The sequence below is a fragment of the Zonotrichia leucophrys genome, chromosome 1, assembly GCF_028769735.1.
Source record: "Zonotrichia leucophrys gambelii isolate GWCS_2022_RI chromosome 1, RI_Zleu_2.0, whole genome shotgun sequence".
Classification (NCBI taxonomy): Eukaryota; Metazoa; Chordata; class Aves; order Passeriformes; family Passerellidae; genus Zonotrichia; species Zonotrichia leucophrys.
The window spans coordinates 31,866,192-31,891,925 of NC_088169.1; the positions used below are offsets into that span (position 1 = coordinate 31,866,192).

A 25,734-nucleotide genomic window follows, 5' to 3' on the forward strand; every position below is an offset into this window, starting at 1 on the left:
TGCCCCTCAGAACAATCCTCCTGGTCCTCAAGCAAGGGGTGCTGCTGTGCCCAGGAATGGGAAAGGAAACCATTTAAAACGACATTATTCGATGTGGCCACCAGGCAGCGCCAAACAACCAAAAGAAATTATTAACAATCTGGTTTTTTTTTCTCTCTCTCTCTCTCATGGTTTGGGTTTGTTTTTTTCTTTTTGTTTTCATGGCATTGGCAATAGTAATGTTAGTTAGTACAGCTTGAAGCCCTCGGAGTTGTGGGCTGGCAGCACCAGGTGGTGTGAAGTTCTGTTATTTGACAATTTACTAATTCCTGTAAGACGTGGATGGTGAGATTTTCTTTTCCCCATGTGTGTCTTAACAAGGTCATGTCTGGGTGGGTGCCATCTCTGGCTGTTCTGGCCATATTCCTGTGCTGCAACCTGAAGCGTTGGTACATGATTGTTTCCTAATATTTATGTAGACAGACAAAGACCAGGAAATTATTTGAAAGGAAGGAAAATTAATTTGAACACTCTTAATCTGAGGAGACATGCAGGGTACTTCCATTATGTATCTGGGAGGGATGTACCTGCTAGAAAGAGGAAATGAGGATGGGATGCTGGGATAAATGTGCCCACGCAGTGACACTGCCTGTGAGGGACAGTCACCCTTGAGTGCTGGTGCAGGGGGCACCACTGCAGCCCTGGCTGGCACCTACTTGTGGGGGCTGATACATGTTGTATTGTAAGATCTGTGTGTGTCTAGGTTACTCCAAACGAGCTGCAGCTGCAGGGTCCTTAGTTGGGCAACAGCTGTAGCTCGTGAGGGTAACCTAGACACACACAGATCTTACAATACAACATGTATTCAGGCCCCACACCTACTCTGCAAATTGCTATAGATCTGTCTGACCTTGGATGCTTTGCAGAGATCACATTTGCACTCAGATAAATTGTTCTTCTAATGTCTCTAATGCATTAAGCAGACGTAGCAGGCTTTCCTTCCTTCTGCAGCAAGAATGTGGATCAACTCTTTCCTGCTATTGTTTTATCAAACATATTTATAGCAGCCACTATGGGGAAAATGTTACTGGCTGCCATGGTTGTTTATGTTTGTCTTCAAGGTTCCTCTGACAGTATCTAGGATCCAGAAATACAGTTCTTTTTTCTTTTCTGCTCAATTCACTTGATAGTTACATAAACCCAAACAATTATCTATTCTGCACTCATTTACCATTTCATGGCTCCCTGATTTAAAAAAATTAGAAAAAGGTACTCTTAAAAAATGCTGTGTGCACGCATTTCTTGTCCCTTCTCAGTCAGGGTACGAACTAAGCTGAGGAAAATGAGCACAAGAGCTTCCTAGCAGCTAGCTGTCTCTCTGTGGGCCTCCTCTACCACTCCCATAGAGGAGCATGGTGCTCATACCCCACATGCACCATTTGCAAAAGAAGTTACGTAACACATGCATCAGAAGTAGGAAACAGAATATGAGAGAAACTGCCCACAAAGCATCTCCTACTTCCCCCAACTAGGCCACAAACATTGTCAGTGAAAAAATAAGTCCCACAGGCTCATAAGAGAAAATCTGAGGGACCTTGATATAGAGCACAGCACCTTTTAAGGATTTATGCAAAGGATTCCATGTAAGGACTACATTGCCTGAAATGTTTTTTGCTAATGATCTGTATGGCAGAGATATATTAAATGCTGTACCACATTTAGATAGTAAAATGTACTTATTCTTCCTATGGTCACTCATCTGCAAGACATGGTCTTACATTAGCTAGGAGTCTCAATACAGACTCATTTATGTGAAGTCCGTTTTGCACCTGGGCTTGCCTGTGGCACTGTGCCACCACCCAGCTGCTGGCTTCCACCCAAAGGCCAGTAGCTTTTTTCGTAAGACATAACTCATCTTCTGGGATTAAACTGTCTTTAACCTTGATTCAGTTTGTTAACATGGCAGATAACAGCATCTCTATTTTTTTTGTTGTTGTTTTTAAAGGTGTTACTTAGATTACCCTGGATGGCTGTATTCATTGGGAAGTCTGGAATCTTGTTGTGCATCCCTGTATCCCATTCCACCTTCAATAAATCCCTTGAGTTAAGAGAAATGGCAAAAAAGTTTGCATGTTTTCACTAATTTTTTATATTATTCTAGGACACATAAAGGCATTATGGGAAGCAGAGCTTTGTCACATGATAGCATTTTCATCCTGGAGACTGGGCAAGAGCCTGCAAGGCCAGTAAGAGTGTTTTCTCAAGAAAACATTTCTGATCGGATTAGAGCTTTACAGGTAACTTAGACAATATAATTTTTTTTCAAATGCAAGAGATGGAATGTCTTTCCAGGCTTGATTTTTCTTTTTGGATAGCATTTGTAGTTGAATGTTTGATTAGTAAGTAATATCTGGCTGCAGTTTACATCAAATTATGCATATAGTAATTAGACAGCAGTATTCTCTCTTGGTTCTACATAACTGATAGCTGAAAAATGGGTAATTTTTGGCTCCCTAAGAGAATGTGTCAAGTCAGATGTCCTGTGCCCTGGATCATTCAGCTGTGAAGTTAAAATAATGGTAACTCATTGACCTCAGCTAACAAATGTTCTGGGGAAACCTCCATCACTATCATAAGCTAATGTATTTTATGCCACACTGAAGCTGAAACTCCAGCCTACCATGAAATTGGGACCTCCGCCTCCATTTGGACTTCATGCAAAGAGAACAGAGGATGCTGGGACCAGTTCTGAAGATGATGGATTACCCAGGAGCCCTCCAGAAATGTCTTTGCTTCATGAAAGCCTAAGCTCAGGCATGAGAACAAGAGTGAGTAGTTCCACTGTTGGCAAAAATGGGTGTTTAATGATTTGTTTTACTTATATGTGGATGGTAGAATAAGGTATTTGGTTTTACATATCCCTCTTTTACCTCTGAGCAATTCAGAAATACCTTACTCAAATTGGGAAAACACTCTCTCTCTGTAAACAGGTACTTAGAATCTGTATTCCTATTAAAACATAAATATCACACCAGAAAATGCAGAACTAGGAAGAAGAGTATGTGATGGTGTACACGCATGGGAAGGTTGTGTTTTTTATAGAGACTACAAAGAGCTTCCAGGCATAAAAAAATAAGGCTGAAAAATCTGTATTCCCCCTTGAGTGTGTTGATAAGAGAACTCTCTAATGTTCTTTTAGGTTGTCATTGGAAAAAGAAACATAAAATAATCTGATTTTTTTAAATGATAGTTTTGTTAGACATTATTTCATTCTTTATCTGCATGTCTTACACTTTATGTTTGCAGTGTCCTTGCTAATCCTTAAGACTGTAGAGAAAAACAACTTACATTGTCAGTACCTTTGTGCACTTTGTGTAGATGATTTCTGTGATTATATCCACCTTGTTTGTCATCTTTTACTGAATCTCTTCCTCATTCCATCCCACAGTTCTCTGACTCTCACAGGCACCTTAGCTCTTTGAGTTTAGCTGGAACAGGCAGTGAAGAAGAAGAACAGGTAACTTCTGCCAAATGTATTAAGGGACAAGTAATTACCCATAGTGGTTTTTAAAAGAAATATTAAAAAAATATTATTTTGTTGCCTGTCTGCTGCAAAAAACATCTTTGTGTGCATGTAATTGCCTGCCTGTCTGTTTGCTGTTTTAATGTCTGTCTGTCTAACATAAAAAACTATGATTATTTATCAACATAATTCTGATGCAAAGTCATCCCATTATTATCCCATTGATGATAATTAATGTCTCTAGAAAAGCTCATATCCTTTAGCAAACTTTAATCTCCAAGCACAACAAACCAGATTTAGACACTGAAGAGTGTCCATTTTTTCAAAGATGGCAAATTGCAGTAAAGGCTGTTTGAGTTACATGCACAGGATAAGGGAGAAAGCTTATTGAAGAGACAGGAGCATCTCTAGATCCTCTGAAATCTGCCCAGACCCTGCTTTAAGTACAAAGTTACCTCACACTGACACAGAAAGTGTTTGCCTGATGACAGAGGCTGACATTGCTGCTCAGGAGTCTGAGTTCAGCCTTCAGTCAGATTCTGGCTGTGAATTTTGCTGAAGTGGTGTTTTTCAGAGCTCAAGTATAGGCGCATGGTTGGCTTTCTTCAATCAGAAGCCAGCCCTTCTGGCTGATTAAAGAGCTGTTTTGCAAAGCTCTGAAGAGTCCCTTTTAGCAGCCTGCAGCTGGAGTCCTGGTGGAAACAACACAGGGGGTAAAGGGAAGAGCATTTTCTAGGAATAGGAGGAGGAGGAGAAGGAAATTGCAGAAATGAAATAGAGAAACTAGTCCTGAGCTGACCATTTCTTGGTAATTATGCAAAATGTATTTCAGAACCAGCTGCAGCAGGGCTCAGCAAAGATTTCTGGCCTTACTTCTTAGATTCCACATGAAGCTGTTTGAAAAAACTGCTTATATGCAGTGCAATATTATTATTTTTAAAATAAAAACAACAGAACTCATGAAGGAAGTATTTCTTGAAAGCTGTTATGGGCTCACTGTAATTGTGTCCAGTCCAGATTCATGTTTGCTGAAAGAGGATTTATGTCTCCCTGTTGATCCATTAACATTACTTTCTGACTCACTTGCTGACTCCTGAGTCGTGGCGATGACTACACAGCTGTTTAGCTTTTTCCACATGCCCTATCATTTAGCTCAGAGTTCTCTTCAACCCATGCCAGTTTGAGAGTGCAGCCAGGATGCAGCTCCATCTAAAGGCTTTCCTCCCAAACCACAGGATCTACTACCTGACATTTCAGAGAAATTAGCCCTGCTTCTGGAAGTCAGAGGAGAGAGATCACAGGGCTGAGGAATTTTGCACAACCCAGTCCTGAGGTTTTGGGCAGCAGTGACACCTTGCTGTGTCTTGGCAGCTTTTCTGGATTGAAGAAAGGAATCACAACTCTCCTGTCTGGGTTTGGGGATGGGGTTTCCTCCTGGCCCCCCACCTTGTGCCACCCATCACGACCAGCTGAAGGATGAGTGAGCCATGTGCACATGACATTTGGAGAAAGGGTCTGCCAGCTCTTTCCTTCTCCAGCAGGGTTTGTCAAAGCCAAACTTCATGGGACAAACAACTTCTGCAGCCGGCTCAGAGCTGGCATTCACTAAGGCTGCTGAAATTTAAGCAAGAAAGCAGATTTTGGATTTTCCGGTGTAATGGCCAACACTGAGCACTGCCAAGGAGAAGACATGCAAAGTTCTCAAGGAAAAGCAGGAGCCAGAAGAAAGGCAGGCAAATAATGCTTTGAAAGAGAACATGTGCTGTGTTTTTATCATGGAGCTGAAATGTCAATGTATTCACTGTTAGCTACTAATGTATAATGCAGCCACCTATGGTTTGTTGTACATTAGTCATTCTGACTACTAGACTGCAGATATTGTAGAGTTAAAATTAATGAGAGCAGCCATTATCCATTATTCAGCATGTCTGAGCTACCTTCTTTTTCTTAAGTAGAAAGTGAGATTAGAAGGTGTGGATCCAGCCTCTGTTAAAATCAATGGGAGTTTTCCCCTGGCCATTGAACAAGCTGTAGCAGGCCCTCACTGCACTACAGAGTTTCTTTGGGCTGCAGTGCATATTGCAGAATTCTACTTGCAGATATTGCTGATGCTTTTTCCCTTCCAAAATAAGATGAACACAACCTGCCCTGCCCTTCTCCCATCCAACTTCCTTAGTAAAATACCACTTCCAGAAAAAAAAGAAAGAAGAAGAAAGAAGAATGCCCACAAAAGAAAGTGTGACAAAGGAGGAAATCTCCAAAGAAGTGAACCAGAATTTCAAGCCTACAAAGGGAGCACTGTAATGAGTTGCCAGAGGTGATGTTAATGCTGTGACAGATATTTTGGAAATACCATTTTACCTATTTGCCAAACTGAATCTGAGAGGAAGGAGGAACTCTTTTTAGAGTTTATTTTAAATAAAATTTCCAGTGTTCTTGTTGCATCATCCCTGGAACTAGGGTAGTTTTTGGCGAAGCTCATAGGCAAGCTGAATTCCAGCTTTGTGAAAGTGTGACACCACTTGCAGCATTCAGGAGCTGTTTCTGGATGGGCTGTTGGCCTCTAGTAGAAATTATCCATTGCTTCCTTCCCCAGAACAGTTTACTAATGAAACTTTAAATTTCCAGTAAATGCAGATATAAATACATAAGATAAAAACACAAGCTGACTTAAGTGTCAATGCCACGAATTCTTAATTTTTGTTCCTTTGGGAGGGTATTGTAGAGTTGAAAAGGACCTGTTGATATATAAGAAGGTAAAGATACTCAGCACAAAACAGCTGTGGATAGGAGCATAGATAAAGATGCTAGAGGACAGACCCAGAAAGGAAAATGGCCCTTTAGGTTCTGTAACTGAGTACTCTTCATAAATCCGTCTTCTAAAACATGCTGGCCATGTATTTGTGTGCTTTAGATCTTCCAGTTAGATGGGATTTGCTCCTTCCCCCTGGACAGTATATCATAATATTCTAGCAGCTAAAAATGCAGAATTGCTAACACCAGTACATCACATGCAACTTTAGGAAATGCAATGTATTTTAAAGAAAAGTCAAAAAGAAAAAGAGGCAAACTTAAAATGGTAACAAATATGGCTACTTATTTGTAGAATTGTTATTTTTGTGTCTTTGTTTCCTTGTTTGAGTCTCCATTTGAGGATTTTTTTCTTTTTTCAGATTACATTGGGTTCTTCTAGGTCTCACTCCACAGACGGCCAGCTGTTCCTTAGGCACGGAAGTAGCAAAGCTGGGTCTCCCCGGACATCTGACAGCACCATCTCCCCTACAGCCAATTTTGACACTCCACCTGAGCTTTCTGCTTTCTTGGATAATTCTGCTGCTAAGCATAAGCTTTTAATAAAACCCCGGAACCAGAGATCCAGCAGAATGAGAAAATTTTCTCAGGTACATGTGAAAATAAACAGTGTCACTTTTGACAAAACCCCAGAAAGTTCTTACTGGACTTTTTACTTCAAACTCAGATATGATAAATGAAAGTGCATACTATTTTTAAAAAGGCTATTAAAAATGTATAATATTTTTTAAAAACCACATATTTTTTTCTAAACCATCCTCAATACAATTTATCTGATCCCTTGTCATATTTTGTGAAGGGCATAGCTTAGTTTTTCTTCTTGCTTTCTTTCCTTCCTCTCTTTTAGCACTGAAGCTTTCAACTTTTACTACAGTATTTAGACTGTATTGTTCATAGGTTTTTTCCAATGCTTTAAATACAGTAAAACCATTAATTTGGCTTGCTTACTACCAGAAATATTATTCTCCCTGTCTCAAAATATTACTAGCTGATATTCTGTATTCCCCAAATCTGTGAGTGACCTTCCAGCTTGGTAGAGCACCGCTGTGAGCAGCACAATGATGAGGCCAGTTATTTAGAAAAACACATAAAGCCATAATTCAGCAATCAATCCTTCTTTTCCATTCTAACATTGTTACTAAAATATGATTGCTTTGTCCAGACTGCCCATAACTGCCAGCTGACTGAGCCTTTCTGGATTCCCACAGAGAGTGTTCACATGTTTTGATAAAACAATTTTTCACATTTTCTTGCCCAACTCTGCCTGTGCTCCTTGCTTCTGGCTAACTGATATCTTGTGCTTTTATGTTCTTGTGTATATGGATTGTGGATGCAGGTGGCATTGCAACTGGGTTTTTTTTGCTATTGCATTTACAGAACGAGAAGTCATAAGCACCCTAAAATATCTTCAAAGTGTAGGTTTTGTGTTCTTAGTGTTAGGGCCTACATCCAAAGTATATATTTACCCAACAAACTATGGGGAAACAGTGAGCTAATATAGGCACCATATGAAAAGGCATATTCAGCAGCTCACTACTGTGCTTTCAAATAATCCTGTGTACTTAGCCAGTCCTCACATCAAGTTTAATCACAAGACTTCACAGATAACTACATATGAATTTGTTAACTTTTAAACTAAATATGAATTTATAAACTTTTATCAAATAGTTTAACTCTTGAAAGAAAAAGAAAACTTTTACACAAAGGAAGCAAGGCTGTAATGCTGTATGACAGTGGGATTAGAAACAAGACTGTCATATGGGGCAGATATTCAGCTGGAATGGAGTGTCATAACAGGATGGTTTTTCTAGGCTTTTGCTCTTGCTTCTATGTACCCTTTCCTCTTCAGAGTCATGTTTAAGGAAGAATGGGTTGTTTTATTTTTAATGCTAGTATGGAGTAGCAAAATACAGAGACAGATTTTTCTCTTTCAAGTGTTGCTTTTTGCCCAAGAGCAGCACAACATAGGCAGTATGCTCTGGAGGATCAATTGCCAAAGACAGTCCAATGGCTGTTGTTCTGATGGACTTCCCATCTACAAGGGCATGAAAGCACTAGCTGTGTAGAAGGAAATGTCACACATTGCTTTTATGTTGGTTAAATGCATTATTCCAGAATCTGCTTAATTAAAAAAGCATCCAGTCCGTAGGTTAAGAAAACTGCAAGCTCAGCACTGGAGGCAAGTATTGCCTTCCTCTAAGATCTCAGCTGTAAATGTAATGATGAATAAGAAAAAAGGTGAAGCTGTACATGGTGACAGGGCTTTTTGTATTTCTTTTTTACAGAGGACCCAGTCTGAATCTCTGACTGATTTGAGCTGTACCCCAGAGGAAGACGAAGAGGATGATGCTGTATTCAAGCCCAGCAATCAAGAACTGCCATGCAGCCCAGCTGCAACACAGGATGTGGCTTTCTGGCCAAAGCCCAAAATGCCTGAGGACCACCCCCCTGCTCTGAGACCAGTGGTGACTCAGCCTGCTTCCGAGCCTGCTGATGGACAGGAAACCCTGCTAGCAGAGAATCAGACAGAGGACTGCCAACCAGCCCTGGAAATGACGTGTGAGGAGCCTGAGTCCTCACTGCCATCAGAAGGCAAAGACTCTGCAAGTTCTTCCTATTCCAGTTCAGACAGAGGAGCACAAAAGCAAGAAGATTCCTCAGAAACTCTGGTTCTGTTGTCTGGAGACGGGTCAATCAATATTGTAAATCAAGAAAATAAGGATCTTCCTACTGTGTTCCCATTAAACAAATTACCTTCTGAAGAAAATATTTCAATTAGTAAGAATAGTATTGTTTGCTTGGGAAGGTCAGAAGAAAATAAGCAGAAGGATGATCAGGTACATGTGGAAATGCCCTGTAATAAAGGGACAGACAAAGAGTTTACTCTATTGTCAGGGTCCAGCAAGGAGTGTTTCATGGGTTCTTCCCAGCCCACAGACTCATTGCATGTTTCACATCCTGCTTCCTCAATGCAGATGGGATCACCTACTTTCGGCTCTCTAGAGAAAATAAAGACTGCACAGGAGGCAGCTGCTTCTGAGAAGGAGAACAAGGAGGAACAGTTGGGGAAGAAAGCTGAAAAAGCAGTTAATGAACTCAATGCCTTCAAAAAGTTTTCTGTTTCCTCTGCACGGGAGAGACCAAGCACCAGAAGCTTGTATTTCCCAGAAAGATCAGAGTTGGAAAGCTCATTAAATACTGGATTCTTCCTGTCCAAAGCAAAGGTCTCCTCAAGAAATGAGAAGTGGCAAGATGACTTCCAGAAGGGATCAGATCTGGACAAGGAAAAAAGTAGCAGCAAAAAGGAAACTTTGCTGCCAGAATCCTACTCTGAGAACACAGGCCAATCTACAGAAAGTTTGGCTGGTTATATTTCCCCAGCTGTTGATGAAGTACCAATGCCAAACAATTCTTCAGCGGTATCTCAGAATCAGCCAAGTTTTAAAGATAAAAGTCCTTTTCAAGTGAAACTTAGATCCACCTCACTGTCCTTGAAATATGAAGACAACTCACCAGCAGAATCAAAAGGGATTAAAAGATACAGTGCAGAATTTAATTTAGAAAATGAGGGATTGCCTTCTTTTCTAAGAGGTGATAAGGCAGAGATCAGAAAAACAGCCAATACAAATACTGGTGATTCTTTAAATGAGAAGATCAAACCCAAAGCAAAGTCCTCTGAGCAGCTTAGTTGCAAACCACCATTGCCTAAAAAGCCAGTGTTGCAAAGCATAACCATTCCAAACACTGCTGCAAGCAAGGAGAAGCAGGACAAAGCTATTCACTCTCCTGAATCCAGAAATGAAGACAGAGACCTGGAGAAACAGTCAACTGCTTGTAAAGTGCCTGGTAAGACTCCCAAAACTTTATGAGGTTACCTTCACTTGCAAAGAATGATCTTGCCTGTGGAGAGCACAAGGCAGCACTGTTGTGTCTGCCTGGTGAGCACAAGCTGATGGCTCTGCCTTCAGTGATGTTGCTCCCTTATTTTCCCTTGCTGAAAAGATTATAAAAAAGACAGCAGGGAAGAAACAACAGACAGAATAAGATGTTTTTACCTCTGATTTTTGAATTTCAGGTTATTGTTTAAAGGATGTTCAAAGTGACACTCAAAAAATAAAGTACACTAGCACATATTGGAAAACAGGAATAGCAAGCTACTAAGTGTCCCCATTTAGAGGTGCTGCATGGCAATTCAAAATCCAGGAGCCCAAATTAAGTGTAGTGCCCTTTGTGGGACAAGTGACTCAGACCTCTAGACCTTCTTTTCACCATAACATTGAGGCAGAAATGCAATGAGGCTCCGCCACTGCCTGCCATGGTAACACACCACTTATTTATTGCCTCCTGTGAGGTTTTCTTATTCATTTATCTGTATTTATCATTACTCATTCCTTGTTTAAAACCAAAATTAACAACCCTGCAGCTTCCTGGAGTTCAAAGGCAGGAGAGACCATAACATCGTGTCTACTGCAGATTGTTATATTTTACCCTGTTGTCTGTATTATATAATTGGGGTAGAGATTAAAAAAATCAGACCTCTGGAGACTAATTATACACTGTGGACTGCAGGCAGAGAACAGAAAAGACTGGAAGTGGCACCACTGTCTGGGGTCTTTGCAATTACAATAAACACGTTAGGTGAAGCACACTCAAGCAGTTCTAGCAGGAGACCTCTGCTCTTCACTTCAGAGAACAGCTGAGAGCGGAAAAAGTAAATTTTTAGGTCTTCTGATATGTGGAAGAAAATTCTTCCCTGTCCTGGACCTGTATGGGCATGGGTTTGATGTTATGGATGTGAGAAGATGCTGGCCAAGTAAAAAATAGGCTGTCTCTGTGCCATTGCAGAGCTGCCCCCCATCTGGTTGCTCTTCCTTGATTGGGGTCTGTCTCTGAGCTTTGGAGTAGGCAGACACCAAAACAGAAGAAGATCTCAGGGCACAGGATGCCACTTGTCCTCTAGGGTGACAAAAGTCTCTTGCTGGTCCCAGAGGCAACTTACCTGAGTGACACCTGTTTTCAGTTTTCTTCTGCTGCAGTATTACAGACATTTTTGCAGGACTTTGGCCATGTTCACAGTTTCCTGCCCTCCCACCCATCATAAAGCAGGAGATTATTAAGATCCACAGCTGGATGAGATCCCCACTGCCATCCAGCCAGAGCCTCCCCACCCTGCAGGCAAGGCAGGATATATATATATATGTGTATATATATATATATATATATATATGTATATATATGATCCCAATACTCCCTTTAAAGGCATTTTCCCTTCTGTGCTGCCCTGAGCAGTTGATTATTTGTTGTGATGCCCACATCTCTGATGGAGTGAAATTTTGGGGAGGGTCATACTGGGACAAGAGAGGAGAAGACTTGGCATAGCAGGGTTGTTCTGGCAGGGTATGGATGAGAACAGTAGCAGTACCAGTGCTCCCTGTCACAGCCCTTTATCACATCCCTCTTGCTGAGTCCCAGGGTGCTGAAAGTGGACTGGAATGTCTTCCTGCAGTGAAAGACAATGAGTGCTGGAGAAAGAAGAAGGGGAAGAAATGAAGCCACGGAGCACATTTCTCCTCCAGGCTTCTCCTGTGGCTCCTCAGCCCTAGGATGAAGGAGCCTCTGCCCTGAGATGCAGAACTGCCCTCTGCAAAACAGATCTGTGGGTGGGAGTTGTGCCTTGGTCTCCCTGATTGAGATGCACGCACCTGGAGTTCGAAACAGGGTTAAGAAGTCCTGCTGTGTTCCCTCCCCCTGAGAGTATTGCACCAAATCTGTATGATCTGATGTTGTTTAAAATGATGGTTCAGATTGGTCTGTGATGGCAATTAGTTTTCTTCCTTATCTACTGCCTTCTTCAGACACCTGACCAAGCACCTCCCTGTGCTGTTGCCACATCAGCCTGACCTGGCCACCTGAAGTCATGGGTGAGTGAGGTGTGCCCACCTCCTCTGAGTGCCCTGGAAAAGTTGCACAGTGACTCCCAAAATTATGTCCCTCTGTGAGGCATGGGATGCAATGAGGCCTTGACAGGGAAATAGCCCAGCCCAAACATCATTTTAAGCTCCTTGAAAAGTTTCCCTCAGCTCAGTGAGTCAGGACTATGTCTTTGCAACTGCAAACAGGAGAAATCCGACAAACACAATCAACACAGCCCCTCATGGATCACATGTGTCTTATCAGGCATCTCTGGGCTCTGGATCTGCTTGGACCTCACTTCTTTTTTGTTACTTTACAGTCACCCAGCTCTCTCCTAGCCCTTGAGTTCGTCAGCCTTTTCAAAGAGCTGTGGTCACCATCAAGAGATGCTGTTTATTTAAGCTGTCAGGGAGTTTCCCCTGCATGTTAGGAAATCTGTGTGCTGAACAAGACAAGCTGTGAAATGGTGATACAAGGGGATGCAGTTCCCTTCTCATGCACACTCATTTCAAAAAAGTCATTTTGCTGTGTCATTGAGGTCAGCAGGAGCAATGTGGTTCATTCAGTTCACATTTTAGCTTTTCAGCACTTTTGGTACCAAAGGAACAGGAGAGCTGATGGGATGCTGGCTTACCACTCCAGGTGAAAGCAGCACTCCTGCTCCCCAGAGCTTTCTGGGGAACTTATAGGGATTGCTTTACCTCTCTCAGGCTGCAAGGAAGCCCTTTAATGTCTGTGTGAAATTAGTCACCCCAGGAGGAGTCTTTTTTAAGTGTCTGGAGCTAAAGGCACAAGTCCTTGCAAGATTTAAAAGGTTAAGCTGTGTTGTTTGGAGTTGATACTTTGCTATAAATCCTGTAAAGGGCAGAAACAATTACCATATTTTAACAGGTTATTACAACAGCGAAACCATAGGCAATACTTGTCTGAATCTGTATATTAGGATAAACACAAATCAGCAGCTGAGGAGCTGTAGTGGGCAGACATCCTCTGAAAAGAGCAAAAGAGCTCAGGGAAGAACGATGGATGTTATAGTGAATGAAATTGGTGTGCATTGCCTGGAAAATAGAGGCTCTGGAATGACAAGAGAAGTGTTTTTCTCTACATCAGAAAGACATTGCTTTAATGCTGTCCAGGCTACAGCTGAAAAACAAGCTGTCTGGCTTTTTTCCCCAAAAGAAGTTGCTTTCTCAGTTGTGTCAGGCTATTTTGCAACATGGCTGTTTTCCAGCAGTGAAATAGACTTTGATGCAAACAGCAGTTTCTTGTGTAAAAAAGACTCTTCTGGCATCGGTGGTATAGATCCAATCAAAAGTCAAATACCTCCCAGAGCAGCTTAGGGAAGAAAGAAATGTCAGAAATTCTTAACCAAATCTTTAGAATAGCTTTGTCTGAAATTAAGGAATTGGGTGTGAACACTGACATGAATGCATGTAGTACTTTAATAAACAAAGGGAAATATGTAGGCCAGGATATTCTAAATGCTATATGCATTTGTACAGCCCTTCTTAAAATAACTGGAGTTTTATAAATGAGCAAAGCTACAACAGTGTGGAATTAAATATGCATGCATAAGCAGTGTTATAAAACAATGACACTTACATACAGAGAGTGTTATCTCCCTGTGTAAAGTTGTTTAGATTAGTTTTGAGTATGTTTGCTTTTAAAACAGGGAATCCACAAGCTAGCTTTGCATGCTGTTAGTGGTTTGACTTTCAAAAGACTCCAAATTCTGGCTCTGACCTTTCATCTGCACACATGTAGGGCAAGAATAACCACTTTGCAGTCCTTGCAGGCATAAGATGTTCTCTTCCAAGTATAAGAATTATATGTCATAAAGAACCTCTTCTACAATTTGTGTGCGCAGAGGCTTTTAGATGTAAAGAAAGCAGGTCTCAGATTTAAAGAATTCTGAGGCCATCTCTAAAAAAGACAAAGTTAATCCCTAAATCTCAGGGTAATGTGTTTATCCATATAAGCAGCACACACAGGGAGGTACATTTGAATACATGAAGTATATCTGTCTGTCAATAGACAGAAGTAGGTATGTATTTTTCTTTCACTTCCTGTGTGTGTGTATAAACCCATGCACAATAACAAGTCAATCATAGTTCCTTTTGTACATTAATGTATTATCTTCCTCTTATTGTTCATACAACCAGTCTGACACATGTTACAGGATAATATCCAAATATCAGTGAGAAGTGTACACGATTATTTCCACAATACTTAGGCAGAAGACATTTCATCTATAAGATCAGAGCTTTAGTCTGAGGAAAAAAAGGAAGTTGTTTTAGTAAGATACTAAGAGAAACAGATACCTGTATTAAATGGGGTTGCAGAAGGGGAGTTTCCCCCCTCTAGAGGACCACTGAGGCAGCCAGCCCTGATGCTTTCAGACTCAGTGGAGAAGAGCTCAGGGGATTCTGATCTGCAGGAGGGAATTGAGAAGGTGGCTATGGTTCACTTGGCTTCAGAGTTATCCTCAGTGGTTGGTCTGGAAGCTGTGGAAGTGGTGAAGAATGCAGCAAGAACAGCTGACCTTGTGACTGTCCCATGTGTGTTTGTTGGCTGTGGGGAGGACATGAAGGGAAGGCTTCAGCAGCCTCTGGGTGTGGTTTCAAGAGGCAGCAGAAGATCTCAGCTTACAGTAATTGCTGGCTTTAATACATGGTGACATTATGCACAGACTGGCTTGACAAGTTCTGACCTGGTATCCTTCCGTTGTTGGTGGCTTATCCCAAGGGGAAAAAGGGGCTCCTCTCTTTCAAAAAAGCCTGAGGCCAAGCCAGCTCCAAGGAAACCAGGGAAAGAGGCAATCACGAGGTTAAAGCTGTGAATGAATGAGAGACAAATTGCTGCCAGCAATATCCTTTATTAGCTTATGAAGTTATTAAGGAATGAGTTGAATAGCACATTGTTTAAAACAACATGTTGTAATAGGAAATGAAGAATATTATTTAGATTTTAGTTTTGTTCTGAAAATCTCTCAAGTGCAACACAGAAAGAAGAGGCTCAGCCATGCTTCAACAAAGAAATGAAACACAGGGCATTTGTGGAGGCTGTGATCTGTCAAAACTGGCTCAGCTTTGGATGGAGCATACCACTGCTTGCATTTTGTACTTCTTTGTTATCTCCCTAAGAGTGGCATTTACCAGCTGGGAGTTTCTGTGTCAGTTATTGTGCATGTGACATGCAGCAGAAGCAGGAGTTAAAATCATCCTTTTGAGTACTTTTGGTTCCACTCTGGCTACCCAGTTCGTTAAATGCTGTGCCTTGCCATGGGGTGAACCATGAAAGCACATGGACTATCCCATGACTAGATAAGACAGAGCTTGTTCAAGGCAATCATACAGTCATGAACCCAGAAAGATGTGGGAGCAGCTCTTCCTTGGGAACAGTCACTTCCTGAGAAAGCTTTTTTCTTCTTTGTGTCCCTTGGGGTACCAAGAGCTGCATAGGACAGTCTCCGGTCACCTTAAACTGCCAGCTCTCTTCACCACACTATCTCCTGGATTACTTCACCACCTTTCATCCTTCTGGCTGGAACAATGGTGTATATATACTGCCAAGAAACCTTATCTAATTTGAGGTGGGAGGATGGAAAGGACCTCTGGGCAATGGGATAGGTAATAAATAGTGAATATGCTCTTCTACCTCTTACAGTAATTCTGGCTGACGGATGAGGTAGAAAATCCTTCGTGTGTTGCATCTGATGAGTATTTTCTGAAGATAAGGCACTTCCCCTGCCTTGTCTGCCTGTCTGGCTTTCTGCAGCAAAGACTCTCAAAGGGACAAGGGCAGAATGTAATTGCTTAAACGTACAAGAAAGCCTCTCCCAGCAGCAGATCAGTTCTTCATCCTCTGTAGATGATACTACTCTGCTGTCCTAAGTTGGCCTGTACATATATATACAAAATCTTCAAGATTATGATGAAGAGCTTTTGTTCTCTACTATCAAAGGGACATTTGGATCTCCTATGGAATAATACCTAGCTCTAATTTGGCTGCCTTCTAATTGGCATGACTAGAATGCCTAGCATCTCATCAGGGAGACCTGCCTGAAGAGTAAGGGTGCTTGATGCCTTCATTAGAGCGTCTGCCTTATGAAAAACATTGCTATAATAGCAGCCTCCAGACATATCACTGCAGGACTGGGAACCCAGGGAACTGGGAACCTGTTATCTCAGGCAATGCACAGTGAAATAACAGCAGGATGAATCCTAAGCTCATGAGGATGACAGAGAAATGGAAGCACAGGTACCAATAAGACCATTACATGTAGTGCAGTAAATAAAGCCTCATTTTGTCAGTGTGGATTGTGTGGTGGAAGCAGAGAAGGAACAACCTTGATGTTTACATAAAGCTCCTGTGGTGTGACAGGGAAAATGGGACAAAACACAAAGGGGGATTTGGAGTCACAGCAGCTAAGATGTACATCACTAGCAGCATCAAGGCAGAAGCCAGGTTCCCAGTCTCATCAAAAATTGTGGGTGGACTGAAAGGGACCTTCAGTACAAAGACATTGGAGTTTTTGAGCACCAAGACATTATAGATATTGAAGGAAGGTAAAGAGGTGGTGGAAGAGGTTGCATGTGGTGGTGTGTCTGCAGCTGTGCAGCCAGAGAGCTGCTCCTCAGCTCTGAGGAGCACGGGACATCACCTTCAGTCATGGCTCAGGAGTGCCGCAGGAGCGCTTTGGGAGCTGAGGAAGCACAGCACCTGTTTTACTGGGCAATGCACCTGCTTTTACTAGGCAATGCCCAAAGTGCCCACCACCTGAAAAGGTGCAGATGGGCTTAAGGACACGGCTACAAGCAAAGGAGGGAATGTGATGGCAGATGCACTAGCAGACATCACATCATTTCAACTGTGTGGCTTTACTTAAGATCCCAGTGGGGTTTGTCCTAAGACACTGGGAGAAGATGGCAAGCAGACTTTGACTTGCTAGTGGTTATCTTGGAGAGCTGTGGGAGTTAGGGGGCACTGACTGACATGTACAGAAAACCATTCCAGGTGAAGTGGTGTAGTCCTTCCATGTCAGCTCATGCTAACACTGTTTCATCTCAAGTGCCACTTCTGACCATCAAATTTGAAGGAGATTTCTAGGACAATTCCTACAAATGAAAGAGTGATCTAGAGAATTAGATTAATCAGAAAAGTTAAAAAAGTAGGGAAAATGTGGTCTAAGTCTTCAAATGCGTAACAGGCTGTTGCAAGGAGACTATGAGTAATCTGCTCGTGTCCATAGTGTGTAGGAGAAGTAGTTACAGATTTAAATTAGAGCAAGGAAGATTTAACTCACCCAACAGGCACAAAAAAAAAAAAAAAAAAAAAGTAGAAAAAAAGAGCTGTGCCATAGGATAGGTTGCTTAGGGAGACTCTGAGACCTGTCCTGTTTCAGGAGAGTTAGACACATATTTGTGAGGAAACAGTTTCTATGAAACTGATCTTTCAGCTGGTCTTGCCTTGCAGTTGAAGGATAACTGCATGACATATTGAGATCTCTTCCAGCCTTATTCTTTAGCATCCTGTTAAAGAAGATAAAAATGAAGCAAGGAGAGCCAGTAGAAGGCTGATTGGAAAAAAAAAAGATTGGAAAAAGATTATGAGAGGAAGAGCTGCTGTCATGCAAAGATGGGGGTTAGGTGGGATGCAGAGAATTAGAGTAACATGCTGTGCAAAAGGGAGAGCAGCTCCTTCAGTGTTCAGGGACCTGTTTTATCTGTGCTGCATTTGCACAGCTGGACTTCTGAGTTGTTTCTTCCAGAGGTTTTCCTGCAAGATTGCATGAGGTGAATGTGAAGGGAAATGCAGGCATTAGCTGGCAAAACATCTTGCTTTGGCATTAAAGCATGGGGGTTTTTCTCTTTTTCATTTTTTAGCTGACATAGGCTTTACAATGTTTCCTTGTTCAAATAACTACTCTCTCTCTGGTGAGGTATAAAAATGACTTGAGAAAATCCCTGAGCAAAGCAAGTTTGTGGGCTTTCATAATATGCCTGTGTTGGCAGACTCCAGCTCTTGGGAGTGCATCATCCCTTTTATCTTTCATGCCTTCATGAGGCATCTCAAGTGTGCCTTCAGAGACATTTGCCTGCTCTCCTGGGCAGGGCCAAATTCCACCAAACTAGACCATAATGCTCCAGAAATATATCTGACAGCTCCACAGGGTCCTGTGGCTGCCTCTACTGTCAGCAGAGCAGCTGAGCCCCCAAGAGACCCTAGGGCAGTAACTTTCTGACTGGGTCTGCCTCCTCCCAGGCCCCTGAACAGCATTCTGGCTAAGTAATAAACTTTTCCAAAGAGCAAGACCACGTGTCATTTGAGGATCAGAAGCTTAACTTCTGCTCTGCAAGAGCCTTCTGTGAATTTTGATACATCAGTGACCAGAACTGGCTGGGAAAGGAGACATCAGCCTTCTTGGGTCTGAGGTTGTTATTCTTGTTCCTCATTCAAACTACACAGAAGCTCTACCATTCATTGGGAAACTCAGTTTTGTGTTCAGTATGAGTCAAAAAATGGAGAACCAGGGGGATGGAGCCAATGGAGCTGCTGAGGCTCTTCTCTTGACCAAGTTCTGTTCAGTGACTAGACAGGATTTCCTTTCTCAGAATATTTGAATACAGGGTATTTCTCTTCCCGGTAACCCTGGATTCTGCACATCCTTGGGTAGCAGTTGTGAGGTCAGCAGGGTAGTAGTTTTGACTTTCTTCTCCAGAAATTGTCTTTTTTCTTTTTGTGTTACTCAAGTCTCATTTCTGGTAGAGCACCAGAAGAGGATGACCATGGTCAGCATCAGCAGGGATAAGTCAACATAGACCTTACATCAAAAGACCAGAAAGTCTCTCTGTGGTTTAGCAGTGCTTCTGTGTGCTCAGTCACCACAGACTGCTGTGCACAGGCACCCATGGCTGAATCTGCATCTGTGAGCTCCACAGAGCTGGGGAGGAGGCTGTTCCTAAAGGGGTGGAAGGGAGGCAGGAAGCAGACTCAGGCATGGGCTGCTGCTGCATGTGGGGAAGCTGCTCCTAAAGGGGTGGAAGGGAGGCAGGAAGCAGACTCAGGCATGGGCTGCTGCTGCAGGGGCATCAGGAGAGTGGGAGCTGAGAGCAGGCACAGTGGGGAGAAGTTTCCCTTTGAAACACCACAGTCCCTCTGTGTCCACCTTTGCATGGTCTGCTGCTTGTCTCAAAGGTACTGTGGGAGAGGGAGCAGAAGGGGCAGACCTTGGGAAAGGGGCAGATTAGAGAAGTTTCATTCATGTTTCTGCATCTCCCTCACGTGAGGGCAGTGACACTGCCACTCCAGCTGAACAAAGATGCAAAGTGTTTCTCACCAGTACAATGATAACTTAAACCTGTGAGCACAGGAAAATTGCTCTCTGGAGACCAAATTAAACAGAACTCCTGTTTATCCAGGCTGGTTTCATATTCTGGGACCAGCCAGTACATTGAGAAAGTATGAGCTGAAGCTGATTACAACTCTTTTTCCTCTAACCATGTACATTAATAATCTGTCAACAGAGAAAAGTGTGTCTTCCCCCACGGCTGCAGGAGACCCTGGAAAAGATCCTGACACTCCTACAGAGCCAGCCTGGATTTCCATTGCAAGGCAAAAGCAGAGGGGCATGCACCAGGAGAAGGAACTCGACAGAGGAAAGCTCCTGGCTCCAGATAATGAGTCAAACACAGAGAAACAGAATAAAGGAAAGGAACAAACAGAGGTACTTGCAGTACAAATGTGTGATGCTTTTGTATCACCTGCTGTAGTATTCTTTGGATCTACTGCTATGTTACCAGTCATGCCATAATGATTACAGATACTTAATGAGTGTAACTGTAACTGAAAAAGACACTGTTCTCATAAATGTGTTACAGATTCAAAGTTTTCTGATTGTTCAGATATGTAATTTTGTGTCTCCAAGAAATCAAAATCCTGGAACTACATGAAGTGTGTAAAATTTCTTGGCATACCACCAGATCTAACACATGTATTGCATGCTGAAATATCCAAAAGGAAGTGCTAAACTGTAGTCTTTGATCCTCCTCAATGCAGAAGAAATGTGTTCTCTTTTAACTACCCTTCTAAGCACAGCCTTTCATTGAACCTCTTCTACCTCCTGACTGAGTAAACTCTAAATGAGCAGCTTGGTCCCAGAAGCTCCTAGGTAACAATTTTTAGAGCCCTGAGAAGTAAAATAGGATAAAAATAACTTTTGCATTTGCAGAGATTGCCAGTATACAAATTCCGGTTCCCTGTACATGGATAATTCAGAATCCCATGTGGTGCCATGGAATCTGGGCTGACACTGCCTCTTCAGAGATCCCATGGAAAACAGGGTGATTCCTGTAGCTAATGATTCCCAGATGACACAGCTGTGCCAGTGAAAGTGCTTGGCATGGATCCAGATCACTCACCTGCTGCCTGTTTTGCGTTCTGTATGAATAAGAACCCAGCTCTGATGCAGGACCGTGTGTGTCCTACACCAGCATGGCATACCCAGTGCAAATGACCTACTCTCTTGCTTCAGGGTGGCACTGCTAGCATCCCAGACAGGTGTATTATATCCTGGAATAAGAGATGCTTTCTAGGTGATGAAAAATAGCAGTGGTTAGATTAACAAGAAATAATACCTAATAAGATGTCTAGGCCAACTTCTGAACTGCAGTAATGCCCAACACAATCCCAAAATACAGTTTCTATGTCAGAACAGGAAACTCCAGATTTTAGCTGGCAATGATCCTTGAAATTCATGCCATGCATTTTATTTCCCTGTAGCAGCTAGCAGAGAAACATGCCAAGATGCTTCTGACTGCAGCATGTGAGGCTTGGTGCCACTGTACTACTCCCACTTTCTCTTTCTCCCACATGGCACCAGGCACTATCACTTCAGGGTAGTTTTTGATACTGGCAAGAAAATCTGTTGGAGGATATGTTTGACTTCTTTTTTATGAAAAATCCATTTACCACCAACTGTCCAAAAATACAGTGCCATAGCCCTCAAAATTTGGGAGATGGAAGGAGAACATGAGAGAATGAGGCTGGTTCCAAATCCTGTGTATGCTTGTAGAGATGTGCAAAGGAATACATTTTGCAGTGAAGACTATAATTATCTACTCATACCATTATGGGTAAGAGATACTTGAGGGATAGTTAGTAAAATTGAGTTCCATGGATGCTACATGAAAACACTGTAACTTTCTGAACAGGTGTCAGCTCAAGGGAGAGGAGTGGGACCAATGTCTGCTGAACTGTGGCAGGCTCCCCATCCACTGCTTTCCTTGTGTTCTTCCAAACTGAACTCATTCTCGCTGAATTACTTGGATTTTATCCCTCTCTGTGCCTAGGGGGCAGTGAAACAACAATGGAGTAAACCTTCACACGTGGCACCTAAAACCACTTCTGAAGAGCAGAGGAAAGACATAAAGTCTGAAACAAAGTGCCTGCTGAGAACCAATTCATTGTCACATTGTGTCCCTGGTAAGAAACAAAATTCTTAAAATGTAGGCTGTTACCTCTCACCCTAGTCAGAAGAAATCCTGCTTGAGTGTGCTGCAAAAGGAGTAGGGGCTAGATCCTAATCTCTTCCTCAGCCCCACGTCAGCCAGGAAAAAGAGTTTTCTCAGCACTCATGTCTGGGATTTTATTTGGTGTTTTATTTATTTATTAATTTTTTTTATTTTTTATTTATTTATATTCTTCTGACCAGTTTGATTACAAACAAAAGAGTAACAAGGGGTAGCCAAAAACTTGTGTTGAAAGAAATGTGAATCAAGAACTCCAGGCCCTATTACAGGACAGAGGCCCAAATGCACTATCACAGTGTAAAATGTAAACAAAAATATTTACAATAGCACTCAATTTAAATGTGGCTGCCTCAGCAAGCTGAGGAATGGTGCAATCACAAACTGTCTGGCCATCAGTCCTCCCACAATGAGTTTGTTATAAATCTCCTTGGTAAATTCAAATTTGAAAGAAGGGCAGAAGTTTTGAAGTAATAAAATTCCTGTGAATTGGGGGCTGAGTAAAGGAGGAATTCACATGTGAATACTTGAGCTAATGAAAAGACTCTCTTCTTTGGCCTGGGTGTTAACATAGGGCACTACAAGGAATCCAGGTCATCATGTTGAGTTTTGGTAAATTTAGAGATCAAAATATAATAGTGATGAGAAAAACATTGTATTATTTAGAGCACAGATGGGTAATTTTCTCAATAACTCATTGCACAAGAAATTTCCATGTGAAATGTAAAGATTTTCTACCACAGGGCAAGGCATGGGAAGTATTTCATAAAAGAGAGTGCTTAGTTGCACAGCAGGTAAGTGTAAAATGCCCATGTGCTTTATTCCCAGTAGCTCCATCACCTGCACTGGTGGATAAGGAGGAAACAAGCCACTTGAAGAAAGCCAGTAATGCTGCTCCCAGTCAGCCATCGTGGATGGAGCTGGCCAAAAAGAAGTCTCAAGCTTGGAGTGATATGCCGCGGATTATAAAATAGAACCATGCAAACAAGGAGCATCTTTCACAACTACTTGACTGAACTCCTACAGACCAGCAAATCACAGTGAAGAATCTCTTGATACAGAAGGGTTTTATTATGCAGCTGTGGAGAAAGTGTGCAATAGGTGCAGTCAAAAAGTTTACCTTCAATTTTGTAGCAATCAGAATTGCAATAGCAATGGATTACTTAAATTATGCTAAGGATGTACTTACACTTTGGAAAATAAAACTTTTGCCTTATGTATTTCCTGCATTTTCTGCTTTTACTGATGTTTGTATCCAAACAGGATCTTTGCTAAACTTTGCTGAACTTCTGTTGTTGCTGGAAAATTCTATTTGTTACGGTTTTCTCTGTTTACAGATATAAATTGTGCCCTTACATCCTGATTCTCTTGATGTGTTTCACTGGAATCACGGGACACGCTTTCTGCCAAAGCCTTTAGGCCCACAGAGATACTCCTGAATAGCTGCTAGTGAGTGCTCCATTAGAATGTGTTGCTTGAACTTCAGGTTTGCCTAGCTAAGCCACTGGTACAGTTTCTGGGGTTAGGTTGCATTTTGGGAGGCACAAATATGCACATTTATGTGTGATCATAAAAAAAATTCTCCTTTCTTTCTGTGAGTAGCCTGGGTTGCACAGTGTTTTCAAGCAGACAAACAGTAAGGAAATGGAACTGCAGTTGGAAACTCATCAATATATTCACAGTTACTTTCCTACCTGGGTTCATCTGGCTGCAACTGGCTTTCCTTCCTGTGGAACCTCATGCCCAGTCAGGAAGATGGTATTAGTAACAATGGTCAATATGAATTTAATTAAAAATTAAGAACTGAAAATACTGGAGCTAAAGTTCAAACTGAAATGCTGGGGAAAACTGTGAATTTCATCACAGTGCCAGCTTCACATATCACCCCCCACATAATCTTAATTCCTCTCATTAAAAACCAGTAACATACAGATGGCATGTCTGTACTTGACTACCTTTATGTAACATCCTCGTGCTCATTGGCCTGAGCCTCCCCCACCAGTTTGTGACTCCCACTCATGAAGTCTCAGCTCTTCACCTTTGCTTGTTTAACAAGATTGACAAGATAAATCATTTACTGCTGATTGACAGAAACTACTCTGAACATATTTTAAGACTTCCCTATGAGTTACAGAAGCAAAGGACAAACCCTGTGATGCCCCACTGCTAAGACAAGCATTTCATTTTGTGTATGCATGAGTGAAGTACTACCTTAGCACTGCAATCCCTAGGTTTATTTATGTTTATATTAATGGTTTTGTTTTTATTATCACATTACATTCTCTTTGGAAAAATGTGGGGACACTTTAGGAAACATAGGATTTTCTAGCACCTGTGTTTGCAGTTTTGAAATCTTGTCTTCTCTACAGAGACAAGAAGGAAAACCTGAGCCCTCTTGGTAATGACAACTGCATTTAGTAATGAATAAAGAAATAGAGAGCTGAACACGTGAACATCCAAGATGCTGTTAAAGGCTTTCAGTCAGGTTGTCTTCCATTGTTAAAAACAAGAGGAGGAAGAGCTAGTTTTATGTTTGCAGAGCTTAGGACAGAGCCAGTGAGCCTGCACTGCTGTTGGGCTCAGCCTGCATGGCTGCTGGGGTCGTGGATGGGCCCAGACCTGCTGCAGCCCATCGCAGAGCTGTCAGCAGCCCCGACCCAAACAGGGTTCTGCTGCTGTCCCGACCCAAACAGGGTTCTGATGCTGTCCCATTCCTGCACATGGCAAGAGGCAGTGGGAGATACCTGCTGAAATCACCACAGCTCTCTGTCAGACAGATCCACAGCAGAAATGGTAACTTAATTACAGGACATGCAGCCTTGGGCTCAATTGCCCGAAGGTTGGTTGTGCAAAAAACTTTCACACTTCTCCCCCATGAGCAAGCATGCACAGTCCTTAATCTCAAGTGATATTTTTTTTTTTTTGTTTTGGTATTAATATTCTAGGACCTACATTAGAAATATACACATTTTTGAGATACATTAAAACTATCTTAACACTCTCTCTTTTCAAACACCCTTTCTGAAATAAATAAATTATTAGCAAAAAGTGTAATGTTATTACCTTTTGCAGCAATCTTGAAAAAAACCCCAATTTCTCTATTCAAGGAATATAACATATAAAAAAAGACCAAATTTGTACCCTCTAATTATTGCCACCCCATGAAAAGGTTCCCAGGAAATATAGTTAAAGGTACGTTCAGTCTTCTTACAATTCCTTCTCTTTTGAAACAATTAAAACTGCAAGAACTTTTGCAATCAGTGGTCTTCTTCACATTCTCCCACCACTGCAATGGCCTTGGCCTTTTTGCAAGAAAAGCCACTTGGCTACTTGAACCTCTGATATGACAGCCAGGGGAATTTTTATTTTCTGATAGTGTTGTTCTGTCTCCAGATCTCTAAGACAAAGGGTCATGCAAGTAGGACTTGCTACAGGTGTTCTGCAGCTGGTAGGCAGAAAATAGTTTTCAAACTCATGTATTTTTCTTTGGTGAAATGGCTCATTTGTGGAAATAGAAAGATGCAAATAAAAATATAGTTCTCTCCCCTGTATGAACAGTGAGTTATGTTTCATGCTTGATGCCACCAGAAAATCTGATCAGTTTTCATGAGGACATCATTATACTTTTCCAGCTGAGAGGCAATATGACTAATTCAGGCTGATCCATTTTGGTCAGGCAGCTGCAACATATATTGTTGGAATATAACATCTAAAAGAGAAATTAAATATAAAAATTCACCTTTTGTTCACGCCTCACACGCATAAACTAACAGAGTTGGAATTACAGTCAAAGAACAACAACAAAATGGACTTGAACAATAGAAGTTTCCTCTTCCAGAAGTGCTGCATGAGACATCTTTGGCTTTCTGTTTAATGAGCAAGGTGCCTTCCCAGCAGTGAAAGGCTTCACACAATGCAGGTGAAATAATCTATCAAGCGTCTTTCAGCACAAAAGCCCTAAATTTGATGATTTATGCAGTT

General features: G+C 41.8%; 1 protein-coding gene across 8 annotated transcripts in view; it reads left to right on the top strand.

Annotated features, from left to right (window-relative positions):
* Nucleotides 1–25,304, top strand: part of CRACDL (CRACD like) — a 92,423-nt gene extending 67,119 nt beyond the window's left edge. For 6 of the 8 annotated variants that reach the window (XM_064710845.1, XM_064710826.1, XM_064710875.1 and 3 more), the window contains 8 exons: nucleotides 2,141–2,276; nucleotides 2,643–2,807; nucleotides 3,428–3,496; nucleotides 6,676–6,903; nucleotides 8,599–10,159; nucleotides 19,753–19,952; nucleotides 21,577–21,709; nucleotides 22,582–25,304. In XM_064710845.1, the coding sequence (XP_064566915.1) occupies nucleotides 2,141–2,276; nucleotides 2,643–2,807; nucleotides 3,428–3,496; nucleotides 6,676–6,903; nucleotides 8,599–10,159; nucleotides 19,753–19,952; nucleotides 21,577–21,709; nucleotides 22,582–22,727 (2,638 nt within the window). In that variant the 3' untranslated portion in view covers nucleotides 22,728–25,304. The remainder of the gene's footprint in view (nucleotides 1–2,140; nucleotides 2,277–2,642; nucleotides 2,808–3,427; nucleotides 3,497–6,675; nucleotides 6,904–8,598; nucleotides 10,160–19,752; nucleotides 19,953–21,576; nucleotides 21,710–22,581) is intronic. The other 2 variants (XM_064710882.1, XM_064710891.1) reach the window with 2 other exon arrangements.
* Nucleotides 25,305–25,734: the final 430 nt, after the last annotated feature.